The 16,851-nt window shown below is 34.2% G+C and overlaps 1 protein-coding gene across 3 annotated transcripts in view; it reads right to left on the bottom strand.

The window, feature by feature from the left end:
• LOC147071904 (uncharacterized) overlaps nucleotides 1-16,851 on the bottom strand; it is a 75,640-nt gene that overhangs the window by 2,477 nt on the left and 56,312 nt on the right. For all 3 annotated transcript variants that reach the window (XM_085947477.1, XM_085947478.1, XM_085947476.1), the window contains 13 exons: nucleotides 15,661-15,792; nucleotides 14,736-14,833; nucleotides 12,592-12,627; nucleotides 9,671-10,458; nucleotides 9,064-9,228; nucleotides 8,556-8,687; nucleotides 7,706-7,798; nucleotides 6,215-6,349; nucleotides 5,000-5,138; nucleotides 4,231-4,396; nucleotides 2,693-2,828; nucleotides 1,683-1,918; nucleotides 11-289 (listed from right to left, as the gene is read on the bottom strand). In XM_085947477.1, the coding sequence (XP_085803603.1) occupies nucleotides 11-289; nucleotides 1,683-1,918; nucleotides 2,693-2,828; nucleotides 4,231-4,396; nucleotides 5,000-5,138; nucleotides 6,215-6,349; nucleotides 7,706-7,798; nucleotides 8,556-8,687; nucleotides 9,064-9,228; nucleotides 9,671-10,458; nucleotides 12,592-12,627; nucleotides 14,736-14,833; nucleotides 15,661-15,792 (2,535 nt within the window). The remainder of the gene's footprint in view (nucleotides 1-10; nucleotides 290-1,682; nucleotides 1,919-2,692; nucleotides 2,829-4,230; nucleotides 4,397-4,999; nucleotides 5,139-6,214; nucleotides 6,350-7,705; nucleotides 7,799-8,555; nucleotides 8,688-9,063; nucleotides 9,229-9,670; nucleotides 10,459-12,591; nucleotides 12,628-14,735; nucleotides 14,834-15,660; nucleotides 15,793-16,851) is intronic.

The raw sequence follows: 16,851 nt of genomic DNA, 5'->3' as shown, positions 1-16,851 counted from the left end.
AATCACTCACATATGGGGTATGCAGGGAGGCTGTGCCTCATTTAGAGCCTGCCTGCAAGCTTTGAAGTTGTAACTGTCGTCAATGAGGGCCATGTATTCCTCCAGTCCATCCATGATATTGTTATGTTTATTCAATCGACTGATGACGGTACTGTTGAGAGCTAGCAGGATGGCTACCATCGAATTGAAATTGTTTATCTTGCGAAGGTGCTTCATGATACGAATGAATTTCACTGTGTACTTTTCTCGTTCGCGTGCTTCCGATTGTTCCAATATCCGAGATGTAACCCTGTAGAATTAGTATTACAAGGCATTAGTAAATTAGTGAAATATAAAGCCTTTAACTGATCTCTCATATACCAACTCGACGTAACTATAACTCTTCATTCTCCTCTTTCCTCACTCTACCCGTGGCACTTCCAAGAATCATTTTATTCACGTCTTCCAACGTATACACCCTGTGGATTGTACTTAGCGGCTCTCTAAGATCCCGGAATTGAAAAAACCAGAATTGAAGAACAAGCACCAGCTTGAAATTCTTTCGTTTCAGCCTCGATGACATTGAGCTACTTTACAAGCTGCTTGTTGGCGAATTTACAATCTGCTTGTAAACTCGCCCAGTGTCATCATCGAACAAACTAACGAGCAGATTGTAAACAATCTACCGAGAAAAGTTGAAAGCTGATCAACTTTACACACTACACGCTCGCGTGTGGGCCTACTGCGTCTGCGCAGTAGAGCGATAGTGGCGACCTTCCGATAAAAAAACGAACTACTCAATACGTTCTGTCAAAATAGTACCAAAAATGACAGTTTCAACTCGCTACCTTGTTGGCTTCTAAGCGAGTGGAAAGTTTTGTGTGTCATCATCACAATCGCACTAGCTGACTCGCCCGCTTTATAATTCGCCAACAAGCAGCGTGTTAAGTAGCTTGATGTCATTGAGGCTTTAGTGATCGGGCACTACTATATTTCAGTGGCGAATGGTGGAGGTTGGCTGGACCCAGGGGGGGGGGGGAGGCAAGGGGCCCTTGGCTGTGGGGGGCCCAGCGTGTCGGGTTCATAAATTAGCTTTAATAGTAAAAAAAAGTCGCCTGCGGGACTATTATACTTCATGGTCATGAACATTTAAAATTATATAATTGTGCAATATATTTTCTGATTATTATGTATCGATACTTGACAGCTCCATTATTAAAGGAGATGTATTAAAAATCGCCAATCACTAGTCTAAGGGCCCGTTTCAGGATGTGGGGGCCATGGTGTAGGTACACTGAGTACAATAAACAAAAGACCGATAAACGAGAAATTAGGCTATGTTGTGTATAAGTTAAATGCACTAATACCTTTTTTTGTCCATTTTCAATTAATATTTTGGAACCTCAATATTAAAAAACCAAAAATGATAAACATTCGGCGAAAAGAAAGACTACAACCACTAGTTGGTGATGGTGTAAATCAAAAGATATTTTTTTTCAGTGGAATTCGGCATAAATATTGTAGCTCTCTAGACCAAGCGGGTAGGACAGCTGATAATATTTGATTAATGTTTTAGCATATTAACCCCCCCCAATATTAAATCCTGAGTGCCATGAGGTTGAGTGGCTGGACCTATTAGTACTACACCACTGGCGATAAAAACTTATTTGAAAATTAATTCATACAATAAATTTATGTCTTACCAAAAGCTCAACTTGTTGAAATGCTCCGTGAAAAGGGCGAGGTTAGGACATTTGGCTTGGCACTGATTCCTGGCCCAATACAATGCTTCAGACTCAGGAAGCTTGGCAAACAACTCTGCGTCCAGCAATGTTATTTGCTCAGCATATGATTCTGAGTTGTGGTCGAGTATCGTCTCTTTCCGGCCTGGTGTCAAAAAGTTCCACTGAATATTGCTGCATGTCATTGCTTGTTCTTGCTGTACAATGAAAAATACATTTTAAAATTTAATAACTCTTTGGACAATTTTTTTCTTTATTATTCATCCATGTCTTAAATGGAGTTTAAGAATCCGTATCGCTTGCCAGTTTTCTTAAGTATTGCCAGCATCGAGTGGCTCCACTGTGGATGCTATTTAGCGGTGTTCCAGGATGTCTGAATCCAGTCGGCTTGAAAAAAAGTAGGCTAGGTTGAGATTCTTTGGAGGCATTAGCGGCACATGGCCGGGACATGTTCAATGTCACATCTTTAATTCAAGACAGAATACAATATAACAATACTGAAGGTAAACAGAAAGTATATATGCCGTGACTATTTCCAAATAGTGTGTGAAATTGCATAAAGAAGTGTTTTTTAACCTTTCTACTGAGGTACTAGGTGGCACACTAGGAGGACATTCACATCACACTTAATTGAAAAACAATGACATATAGAATATATACATATTATATTTTTTAACATTTTGATTACATATGGACTTATCGGCTTGTCAAAATAGATGTCGCGATTATAATAGTCTATGCAACATTTTTGAAATATTAAAATTGTTAATACAAATAGGTTTATTATTATAATTTTTTCAATGTTATGTACATACATATCGTAAGTGGAATTGGGAAAACACGGAATTTGAAGACTGCATTATAATGGTGTGAAGCAATTTTCCATCATCATTCTCACCGTTGAAATAATATAATTGTTCCTTTTGACTGCAGGAATCTAATTGAAAATAACACCTCAAATTGCTACAAACCTCAAATTGCTTTCTTTTGTATTTTTCGATAAGGGTAGATCTGAGAGTATTTGCCATCAGAAGATCCTCAAAGCAGATGAGGCCATAAATGAACTTTGTCACCAATTGGAGAAGCTCACTATCCAGTTCAGCTAACCTGAAAATGAAGATAGGTATTTTAATATACTGCAGAAATATATTATTCTATGGAGATGGGGTCTGAATAATATTTGAAAGTGAAGCTGAAAAATGAGGTTAAAGGCTCATTTACAAGAGTCACTGCGGATGTTCCTCCGCAGGGAATTGGATTCAGGCATTCACTTTTTGTTTACACGTGTCACTGAAAGTGTAACACTCAATTCATTCCAAAATGGCGTAAACTGAAATAGCGAACACAGAAATCACAGAAACAGCAACCAAGAACCACAAAACAACACTTTGTTTATTACAATCAGTATGTACTATCAATTAATATGATTTGGACTGCAGGAACATCAGCTATTTAACCGGTTTGTTTACAATTATTCAAAATGACAGTATACATACCTATGTAAATATGAGAGTACTCAGGGGCGCAGTGCGCATGCGTGGTGTGTGCGCACGCGCGGAATCATCCGCAGTGATCAAAAAATGATCCAAAGTAGAACAAGTTCAACTTTATTCACTTTTGATTCCGGATGATTCACTTTCGATGATTCGTTGATGAATGTGCGTTTACACGAGTCACTGCGGATGATTCCTCCGCAATGATCGTCAAAAGTGAACCATGTAAACTGGACTTAATATGCTAAATCATTAAATTAGCTACAAATTATTTCGTATTGGATATTCATTTGTAGCAAAGTTTTCACCGGTGTCCAAATATTTATTTTTGATGACTATAAAAAATACTGATATAAAAATGAAAAAAGTTTTTTTATTCAACAAATGAAGTGTCAACAGTAGACGGCCATTTGCATTTTATTCACAAACAATTTATACTGCGGGGATATTTATTTAAAGGGAATATTTATATTATTTTTCTACTGAGTTATCAATTCAACCATACTAAAAAAATATCTGAAATCTTTATTAAGTCTTGTAAAATGAAAATATTTATGTATGGTGATTGTATTTCAGCAATTTATCAAAATATAATCTCATTATCCGTGTAATAAGAATTTCTTTTATTCCATGTTAAGCTTCTTTTCTGCACTTTGTAATAATTGTAATAATTGAATTACAACACTGTAAAAATTAAAATGTTTAAATTTGCACAATGGGACCTGTGTACTACTAATAATTGTTTAATTTGTTTTTTTTTCTTGAATTATTTTTGTTTAGAAAATTATCCTTATTGTTGTTTTTTTTGTTGCTATAAGATTATCATCTTTTCATTTTAAATGTCATGCTGTGAACTCAATATATTTTATTTTCAAATAAATTTGTCCCCCACAGTTTTGCCATGAGTGTATCCGTATCACATGCATCGTTGTTCCTCTAGGACGTATTGTAAAACAGAATACCTCTTCATCGAGTAGAAACAGTTAGCAGCATAAATAAAACTATTGTTGACTTACGGGAGATCTTTTAGAAGTAGTACTAGCACTGCTAGCAGTTCCTGGGACTTGGTGATGCGGCCCTGCATTACGTGCAGCAAATATCGCCTGATTATTTTTTCTATCAAAGCAATAGGTGTGATGAATGTGCTGTATGTCACCAGGAATGCTTCTTGGTGCAGAGAACCTGAGAAAAAAAAAGAATATTATTCAGACATAGATACTTTCTTTACTGTTATTTCATGGTAAAGATGTTATAATTCTTGTTAATTATTTTGATGCTGAACCGTGAACAGTTTTAATTAAAAAAAATATGGATATATTATTATCTTTGAATGATAATATATTACTGCATATGAGGTATCTAATAACAAAAACCAATACGTCCACAATTCAATATTATGTAGTAAGAAATTACAGTTTTATGTGTCAAGCATAATTTGTTGGCTTTAACCTTAGTTAGTTTGTTCTCATAATTTATCTATAAACAAGAGCAATATGTATATTTCTGTTTGTTGCTAAACCCCCCTTTGCAATAATTCAAGGAAAATAAAATTGGATGATTCAACATATTATTATATTAGGTGTTATATATGACTATAACTAATTGGTTTATGTTAATGTAAATTAGAATTTATAGACCATTACAATATTATATTGTGTAAAATTGCACATAGAATATAGACATATTTTTTTGTTAGATTATGAACATTTGTGTGACTCGTTATTAGACGCCTCATATTATATTGTATATGAAGACGATTTTATATTTGAGATGAATGTTTATTGCCTTTTGGAGATTCAATTGCATGGATTATGAGCGCGTCAGGGTGTCCTCCTTTAATATTAGGTCCATCTTCTGCAACAATTTTGAACTGAAGCCATGACGAAACATCCATTTCCATTATCAAATCTGGCTCCGGCACCGTCTGAAATAAATTCAGAAATTATTTTTAATTTATTACGTAAATTAAATGTGTGTGAAGTTTGATTAGGTATATTAAGAACAGCTATAAGAGAAGAGCTTTTCACTCACCTCTTATATCGTAAAGGTTCGTTATTATGTTCTGCTTGGAGTAGAAATAATTTTCCGAACATGTCCGATCCTAATAGGATCATATGGGCCTCCACAGAGTAGAGGTTTGTATTAACAGATTTTGTTTTTTTACGAGAAATGGATGTCAGCCACTTGCTCAACCTATTAGGTCCATACCCTGTACACCAAACATTGGCATAATAATTATTAGACAGACTCTCCCTATTATGAATTCTGCATCCATTTCTTCGCAAATCTTCTTAAAAAGTCTTGATTTTAGTGGGCGGTATTTAACACAATTCTCATGTCACAAATTTTCAGTAATACACTACATATATTATGTAGATAAGCTACCAATTGATTTTTCCGACCATGTCCGATCCTAATAGGATCATATGGGCCTCCATAGAGTAGAGGTTTGTATTAACAGATTTTGTTTTTTACGAGAAATGGATGTCAGTCACTTGCTCAACCTATTAGGTCCATACCCTGACTCACACACAAATTGAAAAACAATATGTATACTTGCCAGACCCAGGATTCCAACCTGGGACCCACGTGATAGTCCACCGTGGGTGTTTAAAAATAATAGTGGAAAAAAAATATCTAATAAATTGGGCATCAAAAATATGCATATTCATGAAAAAATGATTTATTTTTATTTATTTTTAAAAAGAAGCAAGGACATAAACCGTGTGTCCTTTCTCTACTAGGGTATGCCATAATATTATTAATCTCATCAATAATCTGATCAAGTTGCTATGACATGGTTTATGTCTATGTAACAGATGTGGAGACATGGCGGGTGGTGATGAAAAGTGATAATACCTTTTATAGTCACACAACATGTGATTTTTCCCAAATACGGAAATCCAATCCACGGCCGATGGCTTCAGAGACGGATGCTCTGTTACTACTTCACTCTAGGGTGCAGATAATAAGAATAACTTTAACGGCTGTTCAATTTACCTCTTTTTGTACCTGCATGCTATCTGTTTCACTGCGCTCAGTGCTTTGACAAAAATTGGCCTGTTTCTCCATTTTGTGTTTGCTGTTGCAATCTTTGTCTGAATTTGGTGAATGGCTTTCTAAATTATCATTATACTACAAAAAAAAAAAAAAACATAATTCATTCAAATTCTAATGGATTTAAGTTTGGTCCTATTCCATTTAAGTCATTTTTTGCGACCCGGGTTTCACCTTTCGGTATCTGCAGGCACTATGCCCACTCACCAATGGTAAATATACACTGAATACGAATACAGTCAATTCTAACTTATATTATACATTAATACAATAAAGTAGGTAAAATTTTATAACCTACCTATTAAGTCAAGGATCAAGTATAAAAATAAAAAATTAGAATAGTTGAACTGTTTAAAAATCCCGCCAAAAACGACTCAAATGCAATAGTACAGAATTTAAATTCAAACTCCATCAAGTATATATTATTATCCTACGAGGTGTGTTGGTTAGTTTTTAAAATTCTATTAAGCCCTGGGAAACCAAGCCATAATACGCATCTGTCTATAAAATATTTAAAATCATGCCATTAAATCATACATCATTTTGGATATTTAATAGATAGAATAATATTTTTAACTACTATTGTTTGGTTAGGCAGGGTTTAATAAATTATAAAAAACTAACCAACACGGTTCAACGAAAACAAATAAGTATGAATGAAAAAGTGCAATATATAAACATATTAGGTATATTCTATTAAAATGTCAGTGGTGGCAATCGGCGATTGCCAGCTGTTCTGCTAGGCCTATCAGTCTGAAGTGGTGTCAGACGATATTGTGAAGGCCAGACTTCAGAATAGACTACGCATATGACCCCAAATTTATATTGGCAGTGACGACTTGCAAATCGTAAAACTGACAAATCAGCGAAATGTCAAACTGTCTGAGGTGAATGAAAATCCATACCGAAGGGAAAACTATGGCACAGTCTCTGCATACTTCACAATTATATTAATATCCAACACCGCCAAGCCATCTGTAAAACCTAGCGAAACAGACTGGTGACCGCCAGCTGGCTCTGCTAGTAAAATTCATTCAGTTAACATTTTAGTTATCAGTGTTGCCTCCATCAAGATGGGTATATCCAAAACTAGTTTCCTCCTATTTTGGACACTTTTATGTTGACAAGCTTTTCAAATATTGGGAAAGCCATACAGTAAGCGAGTTAAATCATTATTTTCATTCTTTGGCGTGGCATATAAGCCTCCACAGAGTATAGCTTATTTACAGTGATTGATTGCTAGACAATCTCATTATATTATGCCACTGCTCTGGAACAAACACACATTGCAAACACGTGTGTTTTTGCTTCAAATGAGGGAATACAACCCGCGGTCTATGACTTCAGAGATTGATGCTCTGCCACCAACCCACTATGGTGTGCAAATTAAAAAAAATATCTTAATTTATTTATTCAATTTACTTCGTTTTGTACCTTAATAATCATGTTGTCATGTTCACTACAAAAGTTGGCCTGTTTCTCCATTTTGTGATTGCTATGGCGATCTTTTTCTGAATTTGAATCACCCTACAATAAAAATAAGAAAATAATTAATCTACCATCTTAGTTATCAATTTCACTTTCATACATGTAGGTTTTTTTGCCCACGACGGCCGAGCGGCTTAAGTGTTAGCTTATAATATCGTGGGTCCCAGGTTCGAAACCTGGGTCTGACAAATACACTTAATATAGTTTTTCAATTTGTGTTTGGAGTCAGAGTATTGACCTAATAGGTTGAGCAAGTGGCTAACATATCCATTTCCCGTAAAAACAAAAATCTGTTAATACAAACCTCCACTCTGTGGAGGCACATATGACCCTATTAGGATCGGACATGATCAAACGAAAGAAAGAAGGTATGTCCAAAGGTGATTTCCAACAAATTTTGGTGGTCGGATATCCGATTCACTTAGTTACAAGCTTTTCAAAAATCGGCAATGCATCGAGGGAGATGGTCCATTCATCACTACGTAAAGAAGGTGTATCACGTGGGGAAATTATATTTACAGGGAATGGTTGCCAAGCCAATCCATTGAGTTCATGTTATGGAACAGACACTTGTTGAAAAACAACATGTGGTTTTTGCCAAACGTGGGATTCGAACAGACAAATTCTCCGCTTCTCCTGTCTACTTCAAAATAATGAGAATAACTTTAATACATTCGACGCTAAAGACGCGCCTAGCGTGTAACGATTAGGTGGCCATTCATTATAATTAGCATGCTATTTAAATGTGGTAATTAAAAAGTAATTATCTAGTCAGCAGTCAATTTGTTTAATTTACCCTTTTTTGTATGTTTAAATCCATTTCATTGCATTCACTATTTTGACAAAAATTGAACTGTTTCTCTATTTTATGCTTGCTGTGGTAATCTCTGTCTGAATTTGAAGAATTGTTTTCTAAATTTCCATCAACCTACAACAAAATAACAACTTGATAATCCTGTCAATAATAACATTACTTCCAGTTGGGCTTTCATATAGGTAAGTCTAAAGAAGGTTTCCAAGTTTGACTGAATTATTATTTCTCCATCCAACTTATATTCTTTTTTATGGCTTTGTGAAAGTCAGTCCTTTTCAATAGTGTGTTATTGGTCTGACAATACCATACTGTAATTTATACTCTAATGAATCCAGCGTTATTTTTCTATGCTCTTGGCTGTGCGCCAGGCTTTTGAGACACATGACAATAAATTGACCTTGATGATTTCACTTTGTAGGTTCTTATTGTTGATAAATAAAATATTTAGTCATTTAATATTATTGTAAGATGACCACACAAAATGACTCACTGTTTTGGTACAGATATCTATTGCTGATGTAACATCACTATTCTGAGGTTTTTTGCCAATGCTTTTTGAAGTCTCGCAATCCTCAACTTTTGTCATGGGTATTGGCGACCTATTGAGATTCACCGGAACGTTTGATGATTTGGATTGATCTAAATTGTTTTGACTCTGAAAAGTGTGAATAAAATTAACTGTTAAACAGCAAAAGTTAAACAGTAAAAAGTTAAACAGCAAAACTATTAAAAGAATGCTAAACCACCGATGTGTAATAATGAAATTAAAAAAAAAAAAACTAATGCACAATTAATTGCACACAAGTACAATTTATTTTAATGGTAGTGAATATCAAACAAAATTTACTTTATTTCTGTAAGACAAATTTGTGAGAAAAGCATATTTAAAATAAGTTTTTTTTCGAATTTACATGATTTATGAAGGAAATGGAATGAAATCTTCAAGCACACTTCCCAATATTGTTCGCAACTCACCGGTTGGGAATCACTGAGGTCGGTTTCCATGTGAAAAATTTAACTTAACCAACAGAGGATACCTTTCCTTCGGTATTCCTACTTTTAATATTCCATAAAATATGTGTTCAGAGTATGCTTACCGTTGTTAGATGACACCATCTTCGGGGCGGTGGCGGAGGTATTTTAGATCTTCGAGGTGTACTCTTTTTTTTGTTTTGTGATTCACAACCAGAATATACCAGGCTGGCATCTTTAATATTTTTTGGCATTTCGTTATTAATTACGATTGTCAAAGGGGATTTGTTTAGTTTTTTAAGACTTGACACTTCAACTTTTATAGAAGTTAGTTTATCCTGATTTGGCATCTTATTGCAGTGGTGGTCTTGTTTGTTATTTGATTGTACATCATTTTTACAATAATTCATATTATTGGTTGCTTTCATGCTTTGTTCAAAAGATGAAGAATTATCGACTACATCTTTACTAGAAACACTTTTTGTGTCATGTTGGGAATCGGACTCGGCAACTTTACCACTTGAAATAGAAATCTTATCCACATTGATTTGAATGGAAGAATTAACACCACCTCTAGACTGGCACAACGTCTCCTCTTCAGACGTTTCTTTACAATTCGAATTAGTTGTAATTATCTGTTTACATTCATTCCGGGCTACTGTTTTTTCCAAAGGTGACACATCATTTTTTCTAGTTTTAAAATCGCTTATTACCGATTCTTCTTTTGTAATAGATCCTTTCCTATTTTGATTAGATTTATTAATTTCTTCTTCAATTGGTTGTGTAGATTCCATATTCATTTGAATATGTTTTGGATGTAATTTATCGAAGACAGGTTCTGAATGACGAACGGTATCACTAGAACTTTTTGAAGAGTCTGTTGATTTTCCAAACATGTCCATGTATGTCATCACTAAAATAAAATAAAAAAATATTACAGATATCAGGGTATTAGTTTCAAAGTCGGTAATCTTCATTATTACTTTTATGATATTATTCTTGATTCTGATTCTGTAAGTACATTACAATATCAAATCTAGCAATGTTTAGTTTGTCAGTTAAATAAAATTAAACCGGAGGTTGCTTACAGATTCATTTATATTCATCTTTTTTAGCTGACTTTTTAGCTAACTTTCTTTAAATGTGATTTTTTATTAATATTATAATCACACTATGGATATTTTATTTTCCTATTTAAGTTACACAATGTAACACCTTTTTATAGTAGGTAGGGTAGTTGTACCAGTAGTCAGCCACTTAGCACATATCTGAAGTGCATACTGATGTAATATGTTTATAAATAACATTGGGTGTTTGCGTTTTTTTTGTAATAAGCGAAATTTAACGAAGTGTTGTTGACATTTTTTATTATGTCTATATCTCATGGAGTTTAGCATATCAATATTGTTTTTGTAAAGTAAACCCAATTTCCCAGTGGCCAGCCACCATGTTCCTAATTCTGGCCACCCCAGCACCAGAAGTCAGCCGCCTGATTCTAAATAGGATTTGAATTATTATACTCTTACGATAATGCTAGTAAAACAGGGCTATTTAATTTGGGTACTCAAATTTTATTAAAAAAGGTAAAAAATATTTACTTATTATATAAAATTGTACGTATAATAGTATTGTTAGACGATAAAAAAACTTGCAAAACATACTACAAACATAGAAAACTACGACTACTTAGGTACAACAATCGCAGACAAAACTGTTCGTGTCTGCATCAGCACATGCCACATGACACCACACATCGCAGACCACGCATTTAATCCATTCTTCCCCTAATGTACCTTGTGAAAGTTTTCGTTTGCAATATTCGCACTCAGCATCGTCAGAAGATAGAACAGAGTTTTCACTGTTTTCTTTACGTGCTTTCAGCTTTTTCTTGTGTATCATCTCCGTAGTTGCAACACTTTTATTTTCTTTTAGAACATTTACAGAAAGTGCTCTTTTTTTAGTTTTTTTGGCTATATTTCCCGCTTTCTGATGAGCCTCTTTCCTCGTTCTTATTTCTTCAGCCTTTTTAATTTTTAAAGCTTCCTTGTTCGTTTCAAGCAACCTCCATGCACTCGAAGAAATCGCACTGGGCTTGGAAAGTTTCTGTTTGGAATTAGATGGGCTTGGAAGTGGGGAAGGGTAAAAGAGATGGCTAGAAAAAGGTGAAGGAACTGAGAGAAATTTGGTTGGTAAGAATATGTCTTCTAGCACAGTATTTTTTTTTTGATTCAGTCGTTTCAGATTCGTCATATTGCCGCAACAAACGCTTCTTTGGCTCCATATCTGTAAACTGAAAACAAGAACAACTAGATCTCGTTATAAATACAAGTAGCTGTTTTTATTATAAAATAAATCTACAATGATTAAATGAAGAACTTAAAAGGTGGCTGACCTAAGGATTTGAGAACTCCAGTTCTCGGCCGCCAGCATAATAGTACTTTTAAAAGCGGCTGACTATAGGATCCTATGAGAAAAATAAATATTTTTTAATTGTATTGATTAGAGAACATCATTAGCTTGTCATTTCGATACCAAGCGATATTATATATTTTTTTATCAAATAATCCAGTTGTCGGCCGGGTGGCTGACTTTTGGAAAACTCGGAAAAAGTTGACCCTAAAGGCAGCCGCTTTAAAAAAGTAACTAATATTATTTAAATGCATTCTTTTTACACTAAAACATAATAAATATATCATGATTAAGTAGAAGGAAAACTTACCTTGAACAAATTATCACAGAATATTGAAGTATATCGTATTTTCGAGCACTGTGTCAACTCGTCCAAAACGTCAAAAACACGTACTCACTCTCCAAACTTCCAACTCCAACTAAATAAATATTAAAATTTATTTCTCATTCGAACCACAGATGGCAGTACACTATTGTCAATAATCGTTATTAGGTGACCGAGCATTGGGTCAAATAAATTAAATAATTTAATGTTTACTTTACTTCGTGTATAATGTTTTGTTTGGCATGGCTGACTACTGGAGCTGGCTGACCAAAGGAGCACCTACCCTATCTACTTTTAATAATCTTTACTTACCAGAATATGTGCTGTTCTGGAACACTGGATAGGATGCTGTATAATCACGGAGTTGAAAAACAACATAAAGAATCATTAAAATCAGTGCAAAAATTATAACAGGTATTTTTAAATGTAACTAATTAGATTATTTGAGTGTTATGCGCCAATTAGATTGAGCTACTTTACGAGCTGTTTGTTGGCGAATTTAATAGCGGGCGATTCAGCTACTGCAATTGTGATGATGACACACAAAACTTTCCATTCGCTGAGAAGCCACAAGCCAGCGACTATTTCGACAGAACGTAGTTCGTTTTTTTACCGGGAGGTTGCTACTGAGCTCTACTGCGCAGACGCAGGCAGACACGCCAGTGTGTAGCATGTATAGTTGACCGGCTTTCAACTTTTCTCAGTAGATTGTTTACAATCTGCTTGTTAGCTTGTTCAATGATGACACTGGGCGACTTTACAGGTAAATTGTAAATTCGCCAACAAGCAGCTCGTAAAGTAGTTCAATGTAATTGATGCTTTAGGTATGTAATTGGTACCTATTCTAGTAAACTCATTAAATAAAAATCAAATAAAGTCGTTCAAAATGTAGTCATTCAACTTCACCATAATTTCAGAAAATAGTACTCATTGCAATATAGCTATTTAATTCAGAATATTTCATATTCAGTTGTTATACGAGGGTGGGTCAATAAGTCCTTAGAAAAGCCGACAGGTGGCGCGACTAGTACTGTAAGCGGTTTGTTTTCATGCAGCGGCACTACCGATTCAGTATGCTGCGAAGTTTCAATCAGATTGGTCGGGTTGTTGTGTGTTTCTCGTACATTTAAAAAAAAATTTTGCTTGTTTACAAAAAATGGAGAAAATTGAGTTTAGAGCTGTTATTAAACATTTTAATATAAAAGGGTTAACAGCAAAGGAAATAAAAAATGAGTTGGATTTAGTTCACGGCATATCTGCTCCTTCACTTGCAACTATTTATAACTGGTTAAATGAATTTAAACGTGGTCGTACATCAACAAAGGATGAACCACGCTCAGGACGTCCTGTAGAGGTGACTACACCAAAAATGATCAATAAAATCCACGATATGGTGTTAAGTGACCGAAGATTAAAGTTGAGTGAGATAATTGAGCTTACAGGGATCTCAAAATGTAGCGTCATTTCTATTTTACATGACAAATTGGGCATGAAAAAAATTTCTGCAAGATGGGTGCCGCGTTTGCTCACAGTCGACAATAAACGCAATAGGGTGGTGGCCTATAAAGCCCTGTTGTCGCTCATGCAACGCAATCCGGATGAATTTTTTCGTCGCTTTGTGACTGTAGATGAAACATGGATACACCACTATACTCCCGAGACGAAAGAACAGTCAAAGCAGTGGATTGCGAAAGGCGAACCATGTCCAAAGAAGGCGAAAACCGTAAAATCAGCTGGTAAGGTTATGGCTACTGTATTTTGGGATGCACGTGGAATTATTTTCGTTGACTATTTGGAAAAAGGAAAAACAATAACAGGGGATTATTATGCATCTTTATTGGACCAGCTAAAAAACAAAATTGAAGAAAAACGGCCTCATTTAAACAGGAAAAAAATCCTCTTTCATCAGGACAATGCCCGTGTCCCGTGGGACATGTTTACGATCAATGGCTAAAATTGAAGAATTGAAGTTCGAATTGGTCGACCACCCACCGTATTCGCCAGATTTAGCCCCCAGTGACTTTTTCCTTTTCCCAAACTTAAAAAAATGGCTAAGTGGACAACGTTTTTTTTCAAATGAAGAAGTCATCGATCGGACAAATGCTTATTTTGAGGACCTTCCGAAAACTTATTTTTCTGACGGTTTAAAAAAAATTGAGAAACGTCTAACCAAGTGTATTGAGCTCCAAGGAGATTATGTTGAGAAATAAAAAAAAAATACAAAAATAAAAACTGATTTAATGCTTTTTTCTAAGGAATTATTGACCCACCCTCGTATTACAATGAATGTTACAATATTATTTAACAAGGGTAACCATAGATTTAATTTAAATTGTACTACATCCAGGATCTGCCCTTGGCGCAGCCCTGACTACATTTAAAAAGGCAGTTGACATAATTTTATTGTGAAGATTTGTTGAATTTAAAAAAAAATATAGGACAACTCTGATACTGACTTAATTTTTTCTTGAAGGGTAAAGGCTTAAAGGAGAAGTCCATAAGTGTTTGTGCTCTCGGAGAAGGCGATGACTTTGCTGCAGCACAATCGTGCTCTCTAAAAAAGTACACATTGTCATATTTTAGAAAATTATATTTTATGATATGGATGTCGGCAATATTTGATGTTCACTTTGGATTTACAGAGGTAGATGAGAAAATTTATTCCCTGGTTTCTTGATTTCATGGTTAATCCAAAATATTAATGAAAATATTAAAAACTATGAAATTCACCCAATTTATGTGATTGGTTAAAATAATTGGCGATTACTAACTTAGCACTTCTCAGTAATGCTACCACAAACAAAATTCAATTGAAACAATATATTTTTGGCGACACAAATTAATTAACTTAGTTAATAATATGTCTGAACCCATTTTATTGCAAGTGAAGTTTGGAAATAGAAACGATAGTTTACATTTTCATAAAATGTTGACGAATCATTAAAAATGTCTTATATCTACTTATCTTTCTTATAGGTATAATTTCTGAAAAAAGTGTTCTAAAATATTATTTTTTATTAGGATGCATACAACATTTTAGGATTATTTATTTAGAATCACACCTATAAGAAAGAAATTAAGTATGGGTATATTTTTGTTGACTTTCCAAGATTTTACGAAAATAGAAACCACCTCTTTGGAAATTGCCATTTTTTAGCGCGATGATTGCATAAGTGGGAATACCGCTTTAGATTAAGAATCTTTGAAAATGTTAATCCTTTAAATGAAGGCCGATTAAAACATTCTTTTATGTCATGCATAATTTGCATATTCCTGATGATAGAAGATTTTTTTACACCATGGTTAAATCCACCCTGGTAAATTAAAAGTCAATACCTACTTGTACATGATGTATTTCTCACAATGTTTAAATTTATGTACCTGTATATGATAAATTGGTCATCCTGTGTAGACGCATGTGTTTCCTGTGATGTTTCTTCAAGGTGAATAAGTCTGTTATCGACCTCATCAAAAGATATTTTATCAGACTTGCTTGCGGTCGAATTGCTGGCCCTGGAAATAAATATTTGAACGAAAACATAAAATTTGATTTGGCTCTAATTAGGAATATTTTTTAACCTGGAAACACTGCCTGATTTGCCTTTACAGGCCTCAAAAAATATTAGAATGTGCCTAATCAAAACCACCTCTATCAAGCGATAATATGCAAAGATTACTGCATGCAAATATTATTTTTCCATTCTTATTTCGTTCCACAAAGTAATTTGTAAAATTTAAATCTGGCTAAAAGTTAAATGAGGCATTGATAAAATACATTTTGAGCAACAAATACCGCCAAATAGCTTTTACGATTTGGGTTTCATGTTTCATGATATGATAATATTACAAAATATCTGATTAAATTATTTCTTTTCAATCAAAATTGAATTGAAAATTTTGACAACTACGAAATAGAACTTTTTTATGTATGGTACGTGGCGAAAATATTGTCATGATTCATGATCTAATGGTCAGCACTTCGGGATTTGATACCATTGTGGAACTCTGTGTCTAAATCTCAGTGGAACATTAAGTATATTTATATATAGATATATTAAATGGCTCTACAATCCGGTGTGGATCTTGGCTGTCTCACGAAGAGGTTTCGTAACATTATTTTTTACGAGAAATGGATATAAACCATTTGCTGAATCTATTAGGTCCATGCACTAGATTCAAACACACATTGAAAAACAATATGTGAATTTTGCCAGACCCGGAATTTGAACCCGAACAGAATAAAAATTTTGGTATTGAACTCGAGACCTTGTGATTAACCATTAATTTATAATCAACCATTATTCCACGTTAGTTATCTGGAAAGTATTATTGTAGTTACAGACCAATTAATTATCGATATTAATTATTGAAAGTATTAGTTTGTGTTTAGTATTTAAACCCATTTAGTGCTAATACCGTGACTGGCGCGTTTGGAGTACTCAACCATTAGATATAATTAACGTGTTATTTAAATGTAGTAATTAAAAGGTCAGCAGTGATTGTGTTAACAGGATGTCAATATAAAATTGCTATTATTTTTTTTATATTTGTTTGCAAATTTAATATAATTTA

This window comes from Rhyacophila brunnea, unplaced genomic scaffold (assembly GCF_057557595.1).
Source record: "Rhyacophila brunnea isolate RB1 unplaced genomic scaffold, BYU_Rbru_1.0 scaffold_2, whole genome shotgun sequence".
NCBI lineage: Eukaryota > Metazoa > Arthropoda > Insecta > Trichoptera > Rhyacophilidae > Rhyacophila > Rhyacophila brunnea.
This window is presented reverse-complemented; position numbering and strand designations above follow the sequence as displayed.